At 51.9% G+C, this 20,009-nt stretch overlaps 1 protein-coding gene across 1 annotated transcript in view; it reads right to left on the bottom strand.

Annotated features, from left to right (window-relative positions):
- The window catches only part of KDM4C (lysine demethylase 4C), a 187,834-nt gene extending 168,356 nt beyond the window's left edge, over nucleotides 1-19,478 (bottom strand). The window contains exons 1-5 of the mRNA XM_045289370.1: nucleotides 19,325-19,478; nucleotides 18,571-18,746; nucleotides 17,689-17,803; nucleotides 8,002-8,195; nucleotides 3,370-3,485 (exon numbers count right to left, since the gene is read on the bottom strand). Of these exons, the coding sequence (XP_045145305.1) occupies nucleotides 3,370-3,485; nucleotides 8,002-8,195; nucleotides 17,689-17,803; nucleotides 18,571-18,746; nucleotides 19,325-19,468 (745 nt within the window). The 5' untranslated portion in view covers nucleotides 19,469-19,478. The remainder of the gene's footprint in view (nucleotides 1-3,369; nucleotides 3,486-8,001; nucleotides 8,196-17,688; nucleotides 17,804-18,570; nucleotides 18,747-19,324) is intronic.
- Nucleotides 19,479-20,009: the final 531 nt, after the last annotated feature.

The raw sequence follows: 20,009 nt of genomic DNA, 5'->3' as shown, positions 1-20,009 counted from the left end.
GCAAGCTACCAGTGCAGAACGGGGGGAGCAGAAAAGTCCTGCGCCAGCCTCACAGTCGTAGGCCCACTGTGTGTGTGCGCCCACTGTGTGGGTTCTAGTGAAGAAGGACCGATGCCCTCATAAAAAGGAGAGGCAGGCACAGGAAAGGTGGAGGCAGAGACTCAAGAGTGATGCACGGATAAGGAAAGGGCACCAAGGTCACATGCTTGGTCTATAGAAGCCAGCAGGCAGGCGGAACCTGCCTGGCCTGCACCAGCGTGGTCTTATGAACCGCTCGGACCACTCTGAACTGCTTCTCTGTGGACAGCGGCGGGGCTGATGATCCCACCCCACCCCCTTTGGGTACATTTGGGCACGACAATGTCCACTGACCATTCTGGAAGCATTGGGGGGGCAGCGAGAGGAGGGATGCCACCATTCAGAATAATCAACCATGCCAAACCCACAGCCATGTAGTTGATTCCAACTTGTACTGAGCCGGTTAGAAGGCAGAGTAGAACTGCCCCCCTAGGGTTTCTGAGACTGTAATCACCTTCTCTGCCCCAGACTCAGGTCTGGATAGGCCAGCCCGCCCAGCTAAGGAGGTGTGCAGGGCAGTGCAGTTTGAACCACCAACTGTGGGGCCCACCACCTAGCCCAACCACCTAGCCCACAAAGTCCCAAGAGCCACAAAATACACTGTTCCACCATTCCTCCTACCCTTCAATCACTGTTAAAAAATCACAGAGGAAAAAAAATCACAGCACGTCCCAAGTCAAAGATGACAATATTTTAAGTGGGTTACAGATAGAGAGGAAAAGCCATTGAAATACTACACGGTGTTTCTTTGGTCTTTGGTCTCGATAGGGAAAAAAATTCATGCATCCCAAAGTAAAGTACCAATGTTTTATTTCAAAAAGCCCTAATTTTCTGAATTTGCAAATTGCCCATGTGGATATAAATTACTGATCAATTGAGTGGGTGGGGGCGGGGAGGCTGAGCAAGCCATGTGGGTTCTACCTGCGGTCCTGCAACATTGCCACGTCATTATGGATGCTGTTGACTAGCAAGCTCTGACACCCTGCATGTATGGAAGCTCGAGCACGAACAGTTTAAAGGAGGAAGTCTCACGAGCTAACGGTGAGAAGAGGCACATTATTTATTTCATTTCCAGTCCTTAGGAACACGCCGCAGCGAGAACGAGAAGGCATGGTGGGGAGAGAACGGGCTTTCGTGGCCCCCTCCCGGGCTCCCGGAGCTCCCTGCCGTCGGTGTCTCCTGGAAGGAGGTGGTGAGGAGAAAAGCCTGTGTGTGTCCTGCTCACCCGAGGGTTTCTCATTTACACAAAGTTCACCGAAAAAGTCCACCCTCGCTTACAGCCCAGCGCTCTCCCAGAGGAGTATGGGGGTGCGCTCCTCTGGAGATTTTACTCCACTGAAGCTTAGGGGTGAGCACAGGCCGAGCTGCCACCGTGACTGGCTGAGAAGGGGGGGGAGGGTCTTGCCCACTGAGGGGGCACCACTGCCCCGTGCTCCTGGCCCGACACTGCTGGGCGCTCCATGAACATTTAAAGGATAAACAGGAAGAAATCAAGACAGCATAAATCAGTGTACACAGGGGTAACACTTCCTAAGAGGGTCAAACGCTCCTAAAGCAGGGAGGGGGCAAAGAAAAACCCCACCATCCTTAGTAAATATAGTAACTTTCTATTTTGGTAGGAGTTGGGAAGCGTGACCCCAGGCTCCATATTCCCACAGCTACCGGGAGCCTCAGATCGATGGAGATAAAAGATAATGCAACTTTCTCACCGCCTGCCTGCGGCCCGGGGCCCTGGTGACACACACGGGACGAGTCTGCGGCCACAGAGCCCACGGGCTCTTTCTGTAGCGCATTGAACTCTCCTGCGTTGTTTTTTCATATGCGGACTTCCCTTTTCCCGTCCATCGGATTCCATGCTTACAGCTTCTGGCTGCCCCCTTCCCTGCTCTCTGCAAACCTCTTTCTCCAATTCAAAGAGGAATCACTTTTTCTGCCCCAGACTCAGGCCTCGAGAGGGCCGTGGGCCCCAGCCTAGGGGCTGTGCGGGGCAGGGTGCTCTGGGCCCCGGGGCAGGAAGACCACTCAGGGTCAAGAGAGCACCCCACACTTATCCCACCCAAGTTCTTTGGGTCCCTCACTGGATGGATGCTTGGGAGGGAGGGGAAAGGAGCTGAGGGAGTCGAATGTACCTCGCTCAGGTGAGAGAGCCCAGCTGACTGTCCTGGTGCCCCCCTGCCCCCAATGTACATCCACACCCTCCTGCCCTGGTTTTTGGGGAGACCAGCACCAATGGACTAGAGGAGAGATGAGCCATGCCTCACGCTTGCCAGGGGACCATACCCCGCCTGGTGGCAACCTGCCCTCCCTGTAGCAGCACAAATCGGCCTCCCTGCTGCTCCCAGGCCCGGCCACCAAAGCTGTCCCAGGGCCAATTCCCAAGGGGGTGCCGACCAGGATCCCTCATGCCTGACCAAGGCTTCTGACTTAATCACACAAGGCGATCCAAAGTGACACTTTGCCTACTGAGTGAGGGTCAGTGGAGGCGCCGTGAGACCTCGGTGACCTACGCAGGCTAGCCCTCCCCCGGGCCTAGCTCCGTAAACTTGTTTTTGTCATTGTTTTTGTCTTCTTTTTCCTATTGGTGGAAATTGTCGTTTTATGTACCTATTTGCGAAAATCTAAACCCGCTTGTCTCTATCAAATATTATCTAAAGATCAATTTCCTCAACAAAATGCAATCTTTGCCTTTCGTATAAATCTTCTGCGCAGGGGGATCACTTCTTCAAATGCACGACTGTGAGGACGGGTCACGCAGGCTTCCATTACAGCTGGTTGGTGGTGCAGCCGGCAATTAACCCCCACCAAACATGGAAGCATTTTTCCAAGAGATTCCCTGTGACGACTGAAGTTCAATCTTGGCGGGAAAACTACCTCGCGGCTTCCTGACACGCTTCCTGAGGAAATTTCTCAGAGAATTGAGGGCCTTTCAAAAGCCATTGTGAGCCATCCAAAGACAAAGCAAGCTACCAGTGCAGAACGGGGGGAGCAGAAAATCGCCCTGGGGTGTCTTGGGGAAGCTATCAATGGCCAAGGGTGTCTGCTACCACTTGACATTTCCTAAGAAACGTGAGTCCCCTTCATTGGGCAGGCAGATGGAGACCGCTTAGAGCTGAAGGCCCAGGAGGGGTGCCCCCCCTTCATGATGGGGGTTGGAGGGGAGACTGTTAGTGGGGTATCTGACCGGGAAATTAGTTCAGATAGCCTACACCGTCTCAGAAACCCACGCGGTCGCTGTAAGTCAGCAGTGACTTGCTGGCAGTGAGTGAGTTTGTTTTTATTTGTATCGCTGACAGCTAAGTGCTCGAGGAAAGACAGCGTTCCACCGTGAGTGAACCTCCAGGAGACTTTGGCCTGCATCCTCAAACAGCTCACGGGTCTCTGGACCAGCATCAACTGGCAACGAGGTCCTAGTTGGGAGGAAAGGAGGGAGGGCGGATTGCTTCACAAGGGCTGGCTGTGTTACCTTTGGGCTGGCTGCTTAGCCACTAGAAATCCGATAGTGTCTGCAAGTGTCTAATGGGTCTCTGTAAGCTCTGTGGAACCTCTCATGCACACAGCAGGCCAAGCCTTTCCCAGGCATCGCGGGATGTACCCGTGCGCCCTGTATCCATAGGGAACCTTCAAGAGAACTCTAGATTGATGACGACTGAAGAACTCACACAGCTGTACAGATAGCCGGGACACTACGTAGCAGAGCCCCAGAGCCTGCTTCAACACGATGGAGGGAAGGAAGTCCGTGGAAAGTAGAGTGAAGGAATTGAAAGATAATGCCATTTTCCCACGGACTTTTTGAAGCTCCTTCACATATTTATAAGTGAAGTGCACGCTGAACACGAACATCAAGGTCAGTGGTTCGAGGCCACTGGCCAGTTTGCAATAGACAGAAAGGCTATCTGGCCATGCTCACAGTGGCCATGCCCCCGTCTGACAGAGGAACGGGGGGCAGGGAGGGTGGGGACATGCCCTAAGTCATCCAGCTGGAGGTGACAGATGCAGGGTTTGCAAATAGGTCCTCTGGCTCCAAAGCCAATGTGCATCCGAAGGAAAGAAGCACTTTACTACTGACAGCTAAAGGAGCTTTTATCTGCTTACTTATTTTTCCCTTAAGCCCTCGGCCAGAAATTTTAAATACATTTCAATTTAAATAATCACCGGTGCCCCAAAGGCTCTGCAATCGGGGCTCCAGGTGAGAACACTCACCGGCCAGGCTGCCACACACAGGTCTTACCACCCCCAGCACTGCCCCCAGGACTGAACACACTGCAGTTGCCCGGGAAACGAGCTGCTCTCAGTCGCTCCATTCAGACAGTCACCCCCAGACAATGTTCTATCCATCTCCCTGTCTGCCCTTGAACCAAACCCACTGTCATCCACGACTCTTGACTCACAGAGACCCTGTAGATCAGGGTAGAACTGTCCCTGGGGGCTTCCGAGGCTGTAATTCTTTATGGGAGTAGAAAGTCCGTCTTTCTCCCAGAGTGGCTGGTGGTTTTGAACTGCTGACCTTGAAGTTACCAGGCCAATACAGAACCTCGACACCGCCAGGGCTTGAACAGATTGAGCTAAGAGTGTTAACTCTCCTGATTCAAAACTAGAGTTCTCTGGGGAGTAGTAACGCTGCAGCCAGACCTTCAAGATGCAACGGAAGACATGGTCCCTGACCTCAACAAGCCCCGGGAAGAGAACGTGTGTGCTACAAATCAGGCTAAGGGTGGCCTGGGCACTGGGCATTAGGGGTTGGCAGTGTAACCCCATTAGATGCTTGCTCTGAGAGAGAAAACTGAGGTTGGCTTCTCCTGTGGAGATGTACAATCTCAGGAACTGTACGTAGGGTTGCTATGAGCTGATACTGCCTCGCTAGCAGGGGATTCTCAGGATGTCAGAGGCGACCACCAGTCTGCCAGTGTGGTACAGTAGTGGCCTGTATGTTGCTGTGACGCTGGAACGTTCTGCCACTGGTATTTTGAATACCAGCAGTCACCCATGAAGGACAGGTTTCAGGGTGCTTCCAAACTAAGACAGACTGGGACTTAGGACCTGGGGTCGATAAAAACTCATGACTCACGGGCTTTGGGCATAGGACACAGAGGCATCAGCCGCTGGGGGAGAAGATCAGGGGGCTGACCAGGGAAGCAGACCCTCACCCCCACCTTCATCCCACCTCCCGGGGAGATGCACCGAATGGTAAGAACACCACAGCCCTGGGTTAGAGCCTGCAGACCAAGCCCTCCACTGCAAGGAAGGTGAAGAGAGCCAGACAGCGCTTGACTCTGTCCACGGACAGTGGACAAGACTCACAGTAGACCCCGCGGCGGCCGGTCACCTGAGGCAGAGCAAGCACATGGTCTACCACCTGAGGCAGAGCAAGCACATGGTCTACCGCCACTACAGGCGCCCCTGGGGCAGCCAGGGAGAGGGGAGAGGCCCTGGGAATGGGGCAGCAGCTGCTCTCTGAGAGAAGAACTCAGTCAGAGGGTTGACCGAGGGCCAGGAAGGTTGAACAGTAGACCCCACGAGAAAGAGGAAAAACCAGGGGTGCGGACGTGGGCAGGAGAAGCCACCAACCCACGCTGAAGGGTCAACTCAGGGAGGGGCTCAGACACACAGAGACCGGGGTGCAAACATACTGCAAGCACCCCCATCAGTCAGAGGCAGAAGCAGAGTGGAGGGTTTGCTGTCTACCACCACCCACCCCCTGCCCCCCCGCCCTTCCAAACACGACCGACCTCACCAAGTCCTTCCAATATTCACTTGGACTTGGCTGACTCACACCCCCATTCAGGCATATTATAATGGTGACTAAAATCAATTGTAATGATAATTGGGTTTACCTCAAAATTATTTATGCTGAGGCAATGCCATCTTTCACGGGGCTACTGGGAAACATCGTGAGAAGCGCCCTTATCTTGGAAATAGAATCTAGATTAGCTGTCATCGCTCACAGTGGCATTTTACTATTTCATCCTTATAAATCATGGTCAAGGTTATGGATAACGGCCGAGATATAAATCTGCCCCTAATGCAAATCATGGCAGCTCTCGGCTTAGCACTTCCTGGAGTAATTAAAAGTGGAGACAGAAACACCCTAGAGAGGGGCAGCATATCTGCCCCGGGGGCCATGGATGCCCTCCTAGAGCCCGCCTCTAGGACGTAGCTCATCCTAGTGAGGCCAGGACACCCTCTCCTAAGGGTCCTAGGAGACAACAACATCCTGTTCCCAAGTGGGTGGGCGGGGGAACATCTGTCTTGTAGGCGTCCTGCATCTGAACTCTCCAATCCTACAATCTCACCCAGATTTACGAGCCTCCGCCTGCCTGGCCTAACAAACCTCCAGGTGTCTCTGCTACTAACGTGGTAGACTTCTGACGCAGACACCAGCCAGTGGTTAGCATGCAGTGTGCAGTCTGGCCCCTCTCCCACCCATGCGTCTTGGTGGGAGATGTTTGCATTTTCCTCCCTCCTTATCCCGGGGTTCCAGCTTTCTAGGGTTTTCTGGGTGTCACCCACGTGTTGGCTGTGCCCGCTTCGATCCGCTGGGCCCACGATGAATCTGAGCCTCCGAGATGGTTTCTAGGTAACTGTGCTACTGGGAGACTGCCCAGGGGCTGGGCTTCGTCTGAACGCTCTCTCGTTGCCTTCCTTGGGAAGGGGGTGAAACCAAGGAGCAGGGGAAGGAAAGCTGTCAGGGTGAGCTACCTCGAAGCTAAAGGTGAGGTGTTTGTTTAGAAGTTTACACTGTTGAAGACGGGGCTGAACAAAGATCTGAGGTGTAAGCACCCACCGAACATACAATCAAAAAAAAATGAAGGGGAAGAAAAAGATAAATGAAATATTTCTCATGGACTCTCAAACTAAGTGACCCCTCATGCCTACGTGTGTGCCCCAATGGCCTCACAAAACAGCTGTGTGAGAAGTGGCCCCACGTACCAGCCTGCCACCCAGGCTGTGCATCCTGGACCACGGCGGGACGCGGTTTCCTGACTCGCTCGCTGAGAGCAGGGTGCTAGGGATGTATCGAAGGAGGCCTGCCTCCGTGCACAACCCTTGGCTCAACAGCTGCCCGCGGGTTGTGTCCTGGGTGACAAGGCCCCGCAGGAAAGCGCACACTGGCGGGAAGTTCCTTTTACATCCAAGGACTGCTCTTCCCTGGAACGCTCCTCTTCATTAAAGGTTGTTTCTCAAAAAAAAAAAAAGGTTGTTTCTCATCACCACTTTTTGCCATGTTTGAGTTTTGGTTTGGGTTGGTTTGTTTGTTGCTTGGTTGGTTGGTGGGGCAGGCAAACACTGTTTGTTTGTTTTTTGGTGGGGGAGGCAGACATTTCCTGAATGGTAAAGCCTTTCAAGCCAGGGGAGGAAATGCTACGCTGTCTCTGTGTGGACAGAAGTGGAGGGAAGCCATCGTCTGGAGATGGAGCTGCCGGGCTGGCTCCCAGCACCTGTGTTCACACCCAGCAGGCACATCCTGCTTCCGGGGGTGTCACCCTAGCGCTCTGCTCGACGTGAAGGTGGCAGCTGGGTGACAGAGGGGCCAGGAGCATGCTTTGTGGGAAGAGGGGCACCTCCAAGCCATGGCTCGGGAGGATGGGGCTGGGGGGCTGCCAACAGAGAGCGCTACATGACCAGGCCTCCTGATTCAATCGCCCCTCTCCTGCAGCCTCCACTCACTCAGGGAAACTTGTAGCTATCAACTTTTCACTCCTAAAGGACGTTCCCTGCAGCCTGTGACAGAGGACCGAAGATGCTACCAAATCCTCGGTCTCCACGCCTGGCCCACGAATGTGCCTGTGGGGTTTCTGGGTTGGTTGCATCCAAACCTTGCAGCTGACGGAAAACTCAACCCATGCGAGAGAGGTCTTCCCTGGGAGGTTCGTGTTGCTTGACGTCAAGGGTCTTAAGCAAATGACAGGGAAACCTGTTACTTACCAAGACTTGGGCTCCCCAAAGTGGAGGTAGTTGATGCTGTAGAGGTCCATGTCCTCTGTGTGCCAGGCGAAGGTGGTCTTCCACATGCCGAAGTAGAGGTAGGGGGTGTTCACACCCTCAATGGAGATGCCACACTCTTCCTCAACCACATCCAGGATCGTGTTGAGGTGACCGATGTTCCATTCCTTCACTCCCTGTGAAACAGGCAGAAGGAGGGGGAGACGAATGAATGCATGTCGTCAGCTAATCAAACCACCATCTGTGAATATACCATATATTTCAAGACACTGAAAAATCAAAAATAAAGCGAGCATATTTCAAGAGGCAAGTACATATAAATAAGGGGTCTTGGAAAAGTTCATGGGAAAATTCCATTATCCACCCGTTCCATTTTCCCATGAACTTTTTGAAGTCCCTTGTATAGCTGGGACCATAAATCTCAGGCTGCCGCCATGTCGTCGGGAGATAAGATCCAAGACTCCAGGGGTTTTCTGGAACCACACTAGGACTGGTTTTTTTCCCAGACCCACATATATCTACTTAAGATTAATGTATTGATTAGGCACACGAAGAGATTTACTGCAATAGCCAACAATAAAACAGCCATTATTACACAGAATGAGGTTAATAAGTCATGGGATACTGGTCGGCTGGCCGAGCTGACCACTGGGTCAGTAACTGGCCGAGAGGGGGGTATACTGGCATGTATCCCAAGCACGATGGGAGAGCTTGACGCACTGCTCAGGACTGTGCGTGATTTGAAGTGTAAACATTGTTATTTCCAGGATTGTCTGCATCATGGTTTGAGACCACAGTTGCTGCATGTAACGGGAACCACAGAAGCAGCTAAGGGGAACCTACTGAGAGGGGTTCCGAATAAGTGCTGGAACCTCAAACACAACGAAATGAGGTATTGGCTAAGTCCACAGGGAAGAAGCCCCAGTTCGTGTGATCCAAGAACTGTAAATACTAAAATCCAAATCCAGGGAAGGGAATGGTGGGAGAGCTTAAAGTGTGAACCACTGTTTGCATTAGTCTGTGCATGAAAGTGAGCACCCAAAACACTTCTCAGAGCTCCCCATGCAGATTCAGCCTCTGGGGAGTCCCCTTTGACTGTGGACCTGAGACGTTAGAAGGTGTGTGACTGTGGTGGCTGGGTACGCTTTGTCACTGATCTCCCTCTTGATCCAGGTATAACTGCTCCAGCTCTGAGATCCCCTGCTTTGTCATCAGGTGAGGTCTTTTGCTGTGTTATTGCTGGGCCATTTCTTTGTATGCTATCCTGATGTTTTATGATTTTCTGTACCTGAAACCCAGAGTAGGTAAATGGATAGACACAACAGCTGGCTCAATAAAACTGTAGGCACCTAACGGGGGAAGCTGGCAGGAAATGGGGAGCTAACCACAAGGAGAACCAGGAAGAACAAATGTATTGAAATTGATTACAGTGATGGTTGCAACCTGTGATGAATGTGAATAAGCTATTTAAATAGATATATGCAGGTGACACTTAAAAATAAACAAGCTAATTTAAAAATATATATCTAGCAACTTCCTGAGCCCAAATGGAAACCCTCTACAATAAGGAAAAACAAAAAGTCACTGAGGCAAAGCAATTTAATGGGAAAGCCCTTTTTCTCCCTTTAGCTACTATTTTGTTTTGCAGGGCGGGTTGATATGTGGGTTTGGTTTGGGGTTTTTGTCTTCTCTTCTTTGCCTGGTCATTTAAAAATCACACTGACCACCAGGTGTCTCCTGATAGAAACCAACAAATGTGCCCGCTTCTCTCTCTCTCTCTCTCTGCCCAGCCATTTGAATTTTAGCACAATGCATCTGTTGCTATTAACAGTTACTAGGATAGTCCTTAATTCCAGCTAGTTCAAATATCCATCGATATTCTACATCATAGATCATCGTGCTTACAACGCACCTTTAACAGAACTTTGCATAGTGGTTCCCCGTGGGGCTGCTGGCTGAAAGCCGTGCGGCTTGAAGCCACCACTGCTGGAGAGAGAATGGGCTTTCTCCTCCTGTACAGAGTTACAATCTGGGAAACTCATGGGGAAGAGCACCGGCCAAAGGGTCAGTAACAGCCCAATGGCAATGTGTGGGTTTTTGCTGTTGTGTTGCTAACTAAACTGTGGCCTATGGTGCTGACTGAGCATTTTATATGCAGAATGCCTGCTAAAAATCATTACCCACATTCAAGCTGGCTGGTGAGGGGGGAGAGGGAGGGAGGTGTCAGAGCCCCTGACAAAAGCATTAAGGAGACAGAAAAAAGATGGAACGTGTACTAGACCTTCCTGTTGGGTATCCCAAGTCAGTGTCCACTCAGAGTGACCCTGTGTGACCAAGTAAAACTGTCCCTGGGGCTTTCTTCACCATCCTCTTTACAGGAGCAGAAGCCTGGGAGGCTCTGACACAGAGCCTCTGAGGAGGCTCAAACCTCTGACCTTTCCGTGGGCAAAGGCTCCTCTACCCATGCTCCAGGTTAGAACGTGCCCATCAGTGGCTAACTCACGGCTTTGCAGTGTTTGTAATATGTATCTTTGAGTATGTATATTTAAATACATGTTTAAATACGTATGTTCAAATAGGCTTTTCCACAGTCGACTGGTGCATGTCAGGGGTCATGTCCAGTCCAATGTCCCTCTGATTCTCGTAAGAGGGGCAAGTCGGCTGTGTCTACCAACAGAGGCCCCTCCATCAGCACCCTGAAGCCTCTCATCCAACCAGGTCCCCGGGATCTCCCATTCACAATAAAAGTTCACTGGGGTGCAGTGCTTTCCTCTGGGAACCTTTCAATGAGTCCCCCTTCAGTGTGCTAGCTCCCACCCTCCGGCTGGGGAAACTATGGATTGAGCCCTTGATGAAGCGCTGCCCAGGTGCCGTCACTGAAAGGGCCCCGAATCCCCTTTAACAGCAGCTCCATCTTCCACTTAGAACCCACTCCGGGGTCTGCTCACTGGGCACCGGGCAGAGTGCCGTCAGAGGCAGGACCTGATAAAAGTTCCATCAAAATATGTAAAGTATCTCACCTCCCTCTGCTTAGAGTGGTGCAGTCCCTTGCCTCTCTTCCAATTAGGCTGCAGTGCAATCAGTCTAAGAATGGAGTCCTACTTAAAAGCCACTCCCGAGGCAACCAATCTGAGGTCACTAAGGACCACAACATCACAGGAGGCATGTGTAACCTGGATGAGCAGCCCCTCTGAAAGGTGTGCATTTGGAGAACCCTCTGACCTACGACAGTGGTCCCGTGTTGCCCTGGAGAACTCCCTGGGCACCGGCACCGGCACCGCCCAACACCACCCCGAGGCCTGTGAACACATGTCCGGCAGGGAGCTAGGAGGGAATAAAGGCCCACGGTCATCGTGGTGTGTGCTCCGCACACCTGAGAGGCTGAGCAGAGGGCTCGCTAAGGTCTGCCCTGGAGCGTGGGGGCTCCGGGGCTGTGGTTAGCCAGGCGCAGACCACCAGGTCTTTTCTCCCCCAGAGACAAGGGGTGGTCTGCGCAAAGTGCAGGCCTAGTTTAGGGAAAAAGCCTGGAACTTTACTTTGGAAAAATCAGCCACTGAGAACACTGTGGAGTGTGGTTCTGCTCTGACGGGTTGGGGGGGTCAGGGGTCAGAATCCAAGCCATGGTAAGTGGCATTACACCCAGTGTGTCATGGCATAAATACGCTGTGCCTCTTAACACTACAGCACACACATGGTCCAAATAAACAGGGTTTTTTAAAAAAACACCTCATTGCTACAGAGTCCCTTTCAATTCACAGAGACCCTAGAGAGCAGGGTGGGGCTGCCCCGTGGCTGTCTGAGACTCACTCTTGACGGGGGCAAGAAGCCTCATCTTTCTCCCTCAGAGGGACTGGTAATTTCAAACTGCTGACCTGGTGGTTCGCAGCCCAGCACATAATCACAGGCACAAATAAAACAAAAACTGTATGATCAGCTAGCAAAGGCAGACCCAAGCTTGACTCCTAGGCCGTCGGTTAGGCCCGCTGGCCTCAAGCGCTGGTCATTTCAACACACAAAATCACAGCCTCTTCTCGGCTTCGGATGCTGACAAAGGCCCCAGGGGCTGGTGGTGCTCAGGAAAGGTAAGCCTATTATATTAAGCAGCTGCTCGCTCCACACAGGGGTACGGCATCACACACACTGGTCACACCAGCAGCTGCCCTCGAGCGCTAGCGGAGAGCTGCTTCCCTGGACACGTGTTCTCTGCGGACCAGGCTATATAAACAAGCCACGGGATGGCAGCTGGAATGGCCCCGGCGTGGGACAGCTGACTCCAGCCAGTCTGTGCAGCAGGCTAGCTCTCTGGTCCTGCCTGTTCACAAAGGAACCCTCTTCCCCGGAGTCCCTCCCTGCTCCCCTGTGGCTGAGAGACGGCGCCACTCACCCGCCCTTCTCCTCCACCCCAGTTCTTCACTGACACCCTCAGCCTGCCCTGCCTGTCTGAGCTAGGCCAGCGATCGGATCTGTTCTCCTCGCGTCTGTCTGTTTCCAGAAAGCACACCGTGAGTTGCACAGCGGAGAACTCTGTTAGGGACCTTGACTTCCCCTTGCTCCCCTGTCCGCCTCTGGGGAACCAGGTGGGCGCTCTGAAAGGAGCCTGAGCCTCTGCCTGCAAGGCCTGGCGGGAGCCGACAGAGGATGGGCCTGGGGCTGCTACTGAGGGGGCATGTGGCCCCCTGTCACCCACCCCAGTGTGAAGGGTGGGTGAATCTTCGAACCTGTGCAAGGAGACTCTTGGGGTTTAGCTCAGAGCCCTTCTCTCCGCCCCTGGGTCCCTGAGTGTAAGGCCACATCCAGGCCACCGAGGAGGCTTGTGGCAGGACCGGAGACAATCCGGACCCTTGTGCCACAGCTAGAAGACGTGTCCCAGTGCTGTTGGAAATGCCGGGCTGCGGCCCCTGGCAGAGCTGATGCAGAACAGACAGGGAACAGGAAGCCCAGAGGCAACCATGACATGGGCCGTTAACACTTGTTAGCTATTAACACCTGCTGTGGTTGCGCACCTTGGATTCCAACTCAAGGAGAACCCAGGTGCGACTGATCTGAAAGGCTCCAGAGGGCGGCCATGAGTCAGTCCACGCCTTGGTAGTGAGCTTGGTGTGAATCTTGAGGAAGCAGCAGGCAGAGACAAGGCACCATTGGAGATGGTGAACGGATGGGGGAGCTGCGGGGGAACAGGTCAGGGGGAGGGGGAGGAGGATGGCACAGCTCCAAAGACCATCACTGAGCTGTCCACCCTTTGTCGTCCACCTGCTGGGTTTATCCTCAACAACAACCAGATAAAATGTCCAGGAGAGAAGACCGAATCAATCACTTTAATCATGTAGAGCGCTCAGACCCACACAAGGCCATCTGTCCCAGGCTCAAGTACTTAGTGGGTAACTTCAAGCTGGGCTGATGGAAATTACTACAAGTAATTCTTATGTCTGTTTATGCCTTTGATGCTTCAAAGGTAATGCACGTGAAAAAAAGGGAACTTGGTTAGCTCTTTCACAATCCCAAAATCCTATCAATTGTCCACTGCAGTACACAGGCTTTAATAAGATTGCACCTTTCAATTAAAAAAAAAAATGAAAGCTCTGGTCCACATTTCAAAATAGACTTGAATTTCCTTAAGATCTTTTTACACAATATGAACGAAATTAGACCCGTGTGGAATTCATTTTTCTTTAAAGTTAATTGCAGTAGGTGGCTCTTTTTTCTTCTCTTCCAAGGAAATGCCTCACATTCTCAGAACCCTGACTTTTAAGACATACCTATTTTTCCTTTTTGCATGTTAATATACAAAACACCTGCAATTCCACAACAGTGCTTTCTTTTCTCTCTGGAACTCCTGGCAGCCACTGGCATAGAGTAAGCTTTGAACAAAAGAACAAAACTGCAAGGGACCACATGAAAAACTGGGCAGGTCCCCTTAAAAGGGGGAGTGAGGCAAAGAGGAGCTGGTACCAAGGGCTCAAGTAGAAAGAAAATGTTTTGAAAACGATGATAGCAACATATGCACAAATGTGCTTGATACAATTGATGAATGGACTGTGATAAGAGCTGTAAGAGCCCCCAATAAAGTTATTTTTTTTAATGGGTAAAGGTGAGGATAAAAGGGGGGACTAGGAAGAATATGGGGGAGCAATCCAGTCAGATGAGCACGTACAACCTCTATACTAACACTGCCCCATGGGGGGCTTGAGGGGCTTGTCGCCCGTTTCTAGGGAGCAGCCACCCAGATAAAGGAGTTGCGCCTCCTGCTCTCAGGAGGGGGAAACCCAACATCCACTGGGGCCAGCAAATTTTCCCAAATTAAAATCAAGCCCAAACGGCCAATCCGAGATCACCAGGCACAGAAGCAGGAAAGCCATTGGTGAGAGAGCAAGCAGGGAGAATCCAGAGAACTGCTCCAACCCCTCCTCAGGGGTTGCCATGCTGTTGTGGTTGTGGTTGTTGCTCTCATAGCTGCCCCATGTAAGCCAACTCAAACCAAACTCCGGGGTGTGGAGTCCACGCAGACTCACAGCGACCCTCGAGGACAGGGTAGAACGGACACTGACTCTCTACGGAAGCAGAAATCTTTATCTTTCGCCTGTGGAGTAGCTGGTGGCTTTCGAACTGCTGACCTTGCAGAGGGAATAACAGCTATATCACCAGGGCTCCTTAGCCCTGTGTATAACAAACAAGAAACACTACCACCCCAACCATTGTTATGCTTAAGCCGGTTGTTGTATCTGAACGTGCAATGAGAACTACAAAATACAATTCTCCTGGTCAAAACCAGTGACTGACAACTTCCCATGAAAACTGCAGGCAGGGCCGATTTGTTTTGCTTCCTTTGAGTGGGTTTCAAAGACACTGTGGGCTGACCAAACTCACGGCCCTCGAGTCAATGCTGACTCCCAGCATCCTCACGGACTGCCCCCGTGGGTCTCCAAGACCCGAACTCTTTACAGAGGTAGAGCTTCCAAGACCGGATTGGTCTTTCTCCAGCAGCGTGGCTGGTAGTTTCGAACTGCTGACCTGGTAATTAGCAGCCCAATGCGTAACCACTGTGCCAACAGGGCTCCAGCGGGGGGTTGACTGCTAACCACCAACCACGGTGTAGTCCAGGGGTCTGGATGCTGCTCTCATTTGGCCTCGAGGCAGAGCCTCCCTTCCTGACCACCCACCCCTTCCACAGAAGCAGAACGGAGCAGTACTGCCACCTGCTCGGCTTCCACCAGGAAATCCCCAAGCAAGGATTCTAGCTGGGAAGCCCGCCCACATCTCTCAGCTGTTCCAGGAGGCAGCTGGCCAGACAGTGAGTCACAGCGGGGACGCTCCCCTGGGTACTTTCAAATGACCCAGGAGGCAACGCCTTGGCCTCCTCGCAGGAACATAGAGGGGACGGCGCAGGAGCTGATGAGGGTGGCTTTCACTTTTTCATTATTTTCAAGAGACAGCCTACCCAGAAGAGATTCAGTCAAACTGACTTGGGGTCAAGTGCGGGACGTGAGCTCCCGGGATAAGCACAGGGCGATGGGAAGAAATTGAAGTCTGCTTCTCACCCACCTGGCCCCTCGATGAAACGGGAAACCATGTGAAGCTCCCGGCCCATAGAGAGGAGTACTTACCTCAGCATTTAATAAAGCCCGGGCTCAGACACAGATGATTAAAAACACACCAACCTCGACCAAGGCATTCATATGTCCTGGACTACTAAGCCATTTCTCACCTTCAATTCTGGGACCTGTATTACCCTGAGGTACAAACAGTCCCTGTGCCTCGTCAGAAACTTCTGCAGCAGAGCTGGCCAGCTGCCTGCATACCTCGTGTCTATTTTCTCCTCCATTACTAAGGGTGCCCTGGTGGTGTAGTGGTTACAAATTGGGCTGCCATCCGCATGACTGGCAGTTCAAAAGCACCAGCAACTCCAAGGGAGAAAGGCTGGGCTTTCTACTCCCATAAACAGTTAGTCTCAGAAGCCCAGGTAAGTCAGGGGGATCCAAATCAATAAAGAAGTAGCATATCAAGGCCACCGACGGTCCTATTAAAGACGTAGCTTTTCAAGGGAGCCCAAGCACCGGCTGACCTTGAGCTTTTTAGCCTCTTCAGGAAATGGAAATTCAAAATTCTGATCAAGAATTGCAGCTGGCTCTCCCGAGTCTGGCCAGGGCCTCTCTGCACTTTCCCCATCCCTCCCACCTTGCTTCACTTCTCTGCTCTGGCTACGTCTCCTTTCAAGCAAGTCCAGATTTCAGACATGCTGCCCTAGCACTGGGCAGACGCTGGTTCTCCTGAGCCCCCATGTCTGTCGTTCTGCACGAAGAAGAACAGGCTCAGGTGTTGCCAGGCTCCCGCTGACACTCCTCTCCGGGCACAGAGCTATTACTGATTTGTAAGGAAAAGAAAAAATTAACGTGAGCAATCTTCTAGATTGTGAACTCACTATAGAACATGAAGAGAATGGAAACCAAGCATTTATTTCTACGCGTGCGCCCAAGTCTCTCACGCATAAGCCACTAAGCACGAGAACGCTGTTGATATCATTTTAATGATGTCGTCCTTTTTAAAATCCCACTTCCACAGGCTATAACTAGCAGCCTGGGTCCATGGCCTCACCCCGTCTCCAGCAGCCCAATAAGCCCAACGAGCTCTGAGGAGGCACTGCAGGGCTGGGAAGGGGGTGGGCCCTAACAGCCTCCTGGCTTTCCCCAGGCTGCTCTATAGCTGGGGTCAGGTGAGGGGTTAATAATCAACATCTGAAATTAATTTCGATGGCCAATCCCCACCCCTCAGCATCCCGGATGAGCAGCATGGTGACCCATGTCCCAGATCTGGTGGGGCATTCTAATGCAGGTCACAGTGCATTAGAGTATGGCGACCCCCCCACCTGGGCCCGCACTCCAGAAAGCTGTGTCTGCAAGGATCCGCCCTGAGACTGCCCTCCCCTACGGACAGGTAAGGATAAGTTCTCGCTCGCTCGCCAGCAGCTCATCCTGCAGAACGAGAACTCACCCTTCACCCTAACAGGTCTAGGATGATGGCATTTTGCCTTGGGTGTGGAGAGCATTCCAATTATTTATTCCAGGTGAATAATGCCCTGGCACGATCTAAAAATGGAAAGGCATTCTCCAGGTGATTCCGTTTAAACTGCTTCACCTGCACTCGGAAGCCTACCATCTCAGATGCATTTGTTGCCCAAGCCCGCCCTCTGGTGGATGAAGGTATTTCAGCACCCGTGGTGAAACTCCAAAGAGCCAAACTCCAGTGAGTCCCTCCTACCTCCTTGGACAGTGGAGAACTGACTGCCCTGTGGGTTTCTGAGACTATAAACCTTTATGATGGCAGAAAGCCTCAACTTGCTCCCAGAGAGTAGCTGGTGGTTCTGAGCCGGCCCCAAACTGAAGGCTTGGATGATGGAGAGTAATTTACAGGAGTAGACCACCTCATCTTTCTCCCAGGGAGCTGCTGGTGGTTTCGAACTGCTGCCCTTGTGGGCACCAGGGTATCCAGGGACCCTATGCACATAAACATGTATGTACTACAAAGCTGCAATCCTGCTGACAAGTCTGGATTTCCACTTCTCCCTGGGGGAGAGCAGACGCCCAAAGGACAAGAGGTGACGGACTTCTAATACTGTCTGCAAGTGGCGTAAGGGGAGCAACATCCAGGCATGTTACAGAACTGTCACAAGCTTACCTCGTCATATATGCTTCCGTTAATGTCGGCGCCATAGATGGGCGCCACAAAGGTTAGGTTCTTCCAGTACTTGCGCTCCAAATCTTCATAGTCCGCGAATCTCGGGGTACAGTACCTAGAGGAACGAGATAAAAATAAAACACAAAGGCAATGAGACCATGTGAAGACATTCCCTGCCCATCTGGCTGACAATGCTCCCTAACCCCAGTCCTATTTTTTTAATGCAAATCGTCCTATAAACACTCCTGGTTTGCAGTAACTATACATAGTTGGCACAAATACTCTCACTAAATGGCTGTGGCTGAGAGCGCTGCAGTTTTTATTCAGGAGGAAGAGATTTCCAAGCTGTAGGCATCAACAAAAGCAGAAAGCTAGTTTCAAAGTTCATTATTTTACCTCTGAAAATGAGGATTTTTAAAAACCAGTAACCGATTAGACTATATCAAGATATTTATAGGTTTAGAGACAATTTTACTAACAATCCTAAGAAAGTAAAAGCAAAATAAGATCCTTTTCAATTACTATATTGATAAATACCTAATGTATTGGAGGAGACCTCTTTTATATGGCTTCCCAAATTTTGAAAATTAAAATCATCCTTTACCTTCCTCTCTACATAACGTAGAATCAAAACTCCATGAGAATGAAAACATACACAGAAATGTGTTTGCAGAGACCAGGAATGGGCCAATAGGAAACACCTCCCCTAGTGGTGAAGTGAATGGATGCAGGCCCATCACCTGAAGGATGGAAGCCAATGAAGGTGGGGTAGGGTGGCGGGGGTCACCTGCCTGGATCACCAACTCTGGTGTCACCCTGCCTTTTTATCATGTTCACACACAACTGTGACAGAAAGGAAACCAACAAAGGGGCACCACCCACTTGCCACTGTTGGCCAGCTGCCGGAACTCCTTCACAGTCATGGCTTTCTTCTGGATATTATACTGGGTGAAGAGTCCCGACTGGCCTGTCACCATCTGCTGGATGGGAGCCGGGATCAGCAAGTCACCGATGTCGTCATAGGACTTCCTGGGTTTCCAGCCCTGAGGAGGGATCACCTGGAAAGGAGCAATCGTGGGAAGGGTAGTCCTGAACCAGTCCAGGGAGTCTCTCTGCTCTCCTAACCCAACAGGCCTGAAGGCAAGATTTGGCAGATGTTGCGGGAGGGACCATGAGTCTGCAGCCTCCACAAGGTTCCTTCCCGCTTAGGGGGTGTTGTCTGTAGATGGACTGAAAGGGCTGTGTCGTTAGATGGAGAGCAACACTGAGTACCTGACAGAAGAAAATGTTCTGAAATCCACTGTGGTGCTGAGTGCCCGGCAATTCTGACGGTGACTGAACTACTGAATTGTGTGATGCGGGAGCGATTGGACAGTACAAACGATTCACCAAGAACACGGAGCAGAGAAGCAGACCCCAGGGGCGAAAGGCTGGGCTGGCAGGCATAGGCATAGGCCTGGGGCTGATTTCCCTTCCCTCCCATGAACATCAGACCTGGGCCCATTGCCATTGTTACAGTTGCTTTTCTCTTCCTTTGAACAAAATAATTATCTGCACCCTACCACCAAAGAGAACGGTTTAAAGGCAGGGCAGTCATTTGGGGTGGGGCGGGGCTACAAGAGCTGAAGAAAATCACCTTGGCCAGGCCTGCTCGGTGGGCTCCTTTGGACTCCATGAAGGCAAGGTATTTGTTGAAGTCCTGGAACTGCTCCATGGTAGGTCTGAAGGTCATGATCTTACAGCTGGGGTTCAGAGTGCTCTCCGCCTCAGGCTCCTCCATGCTGGCTGGTACAGTGTCTGCAGAAACAAGGCTGTCAGTACCTGGCTCTTTGTGGGCAAGGTGTGGAGAAGGGGGCATCGTGGCTAGGCTGCATGCAGGAGAAGGGGTTTCAATTCTTGGCCAACGTAGCGCCGGCAGAGCCACCAACAACGGGCCACTGGTGGCTTGCCAGCTGCTGCTGTGGGGCTCGCCATGTTTCCACAGGGCTTCCAGACTAAGATGCACTGGGAAGAAAGACCCGGAGACCGGCTTGTGAAGCCCAGCCCAGGAAACCGCTATGGGGATCACACTGCTGGGACCTGCGCAGAACTGGGCAGAGTGGCACTCTGGTGGGGTGGTGCCACCACTGTCAGGGGGGACTTCTCTCCTCTGGTCACTGCCTGTCCTCTCTCCAGACCTCCTGGAGAGATGCCTTCCCTTCTGCCTGGGCTCCCCAGAAAACCAGGTCCACTTCTCCTCCTGCTCAGCTCTTGCTCCACTGGGGGCCTAACCAACTGGACCACGTGCCTCTCAAACCCTCCGAGTGAGGCTGAGTCTCTAC

Source organism: Echinops telfairi, unplaced genomic scaffold, assembly GCF_000313985.2.
Source record: "Echinops telfairi isolate 266 unplaced genomic scaffold, ASM31398v2 ScPeMD7_25;HRSCAF=90, whole genome shotgun sequence".
NCBI classification, from domain to species: Eukaryota; Metazoa; Chordata; class Mammalia; order Afrosoricida; family Tenrecidae; genus Echinops; species Echinops telfairi.
The sequence above is the reverse complement of the archived record's forward strand: the minus strand, read 5'-3'. Positions and strand labels throughout refer to the sequence as shown.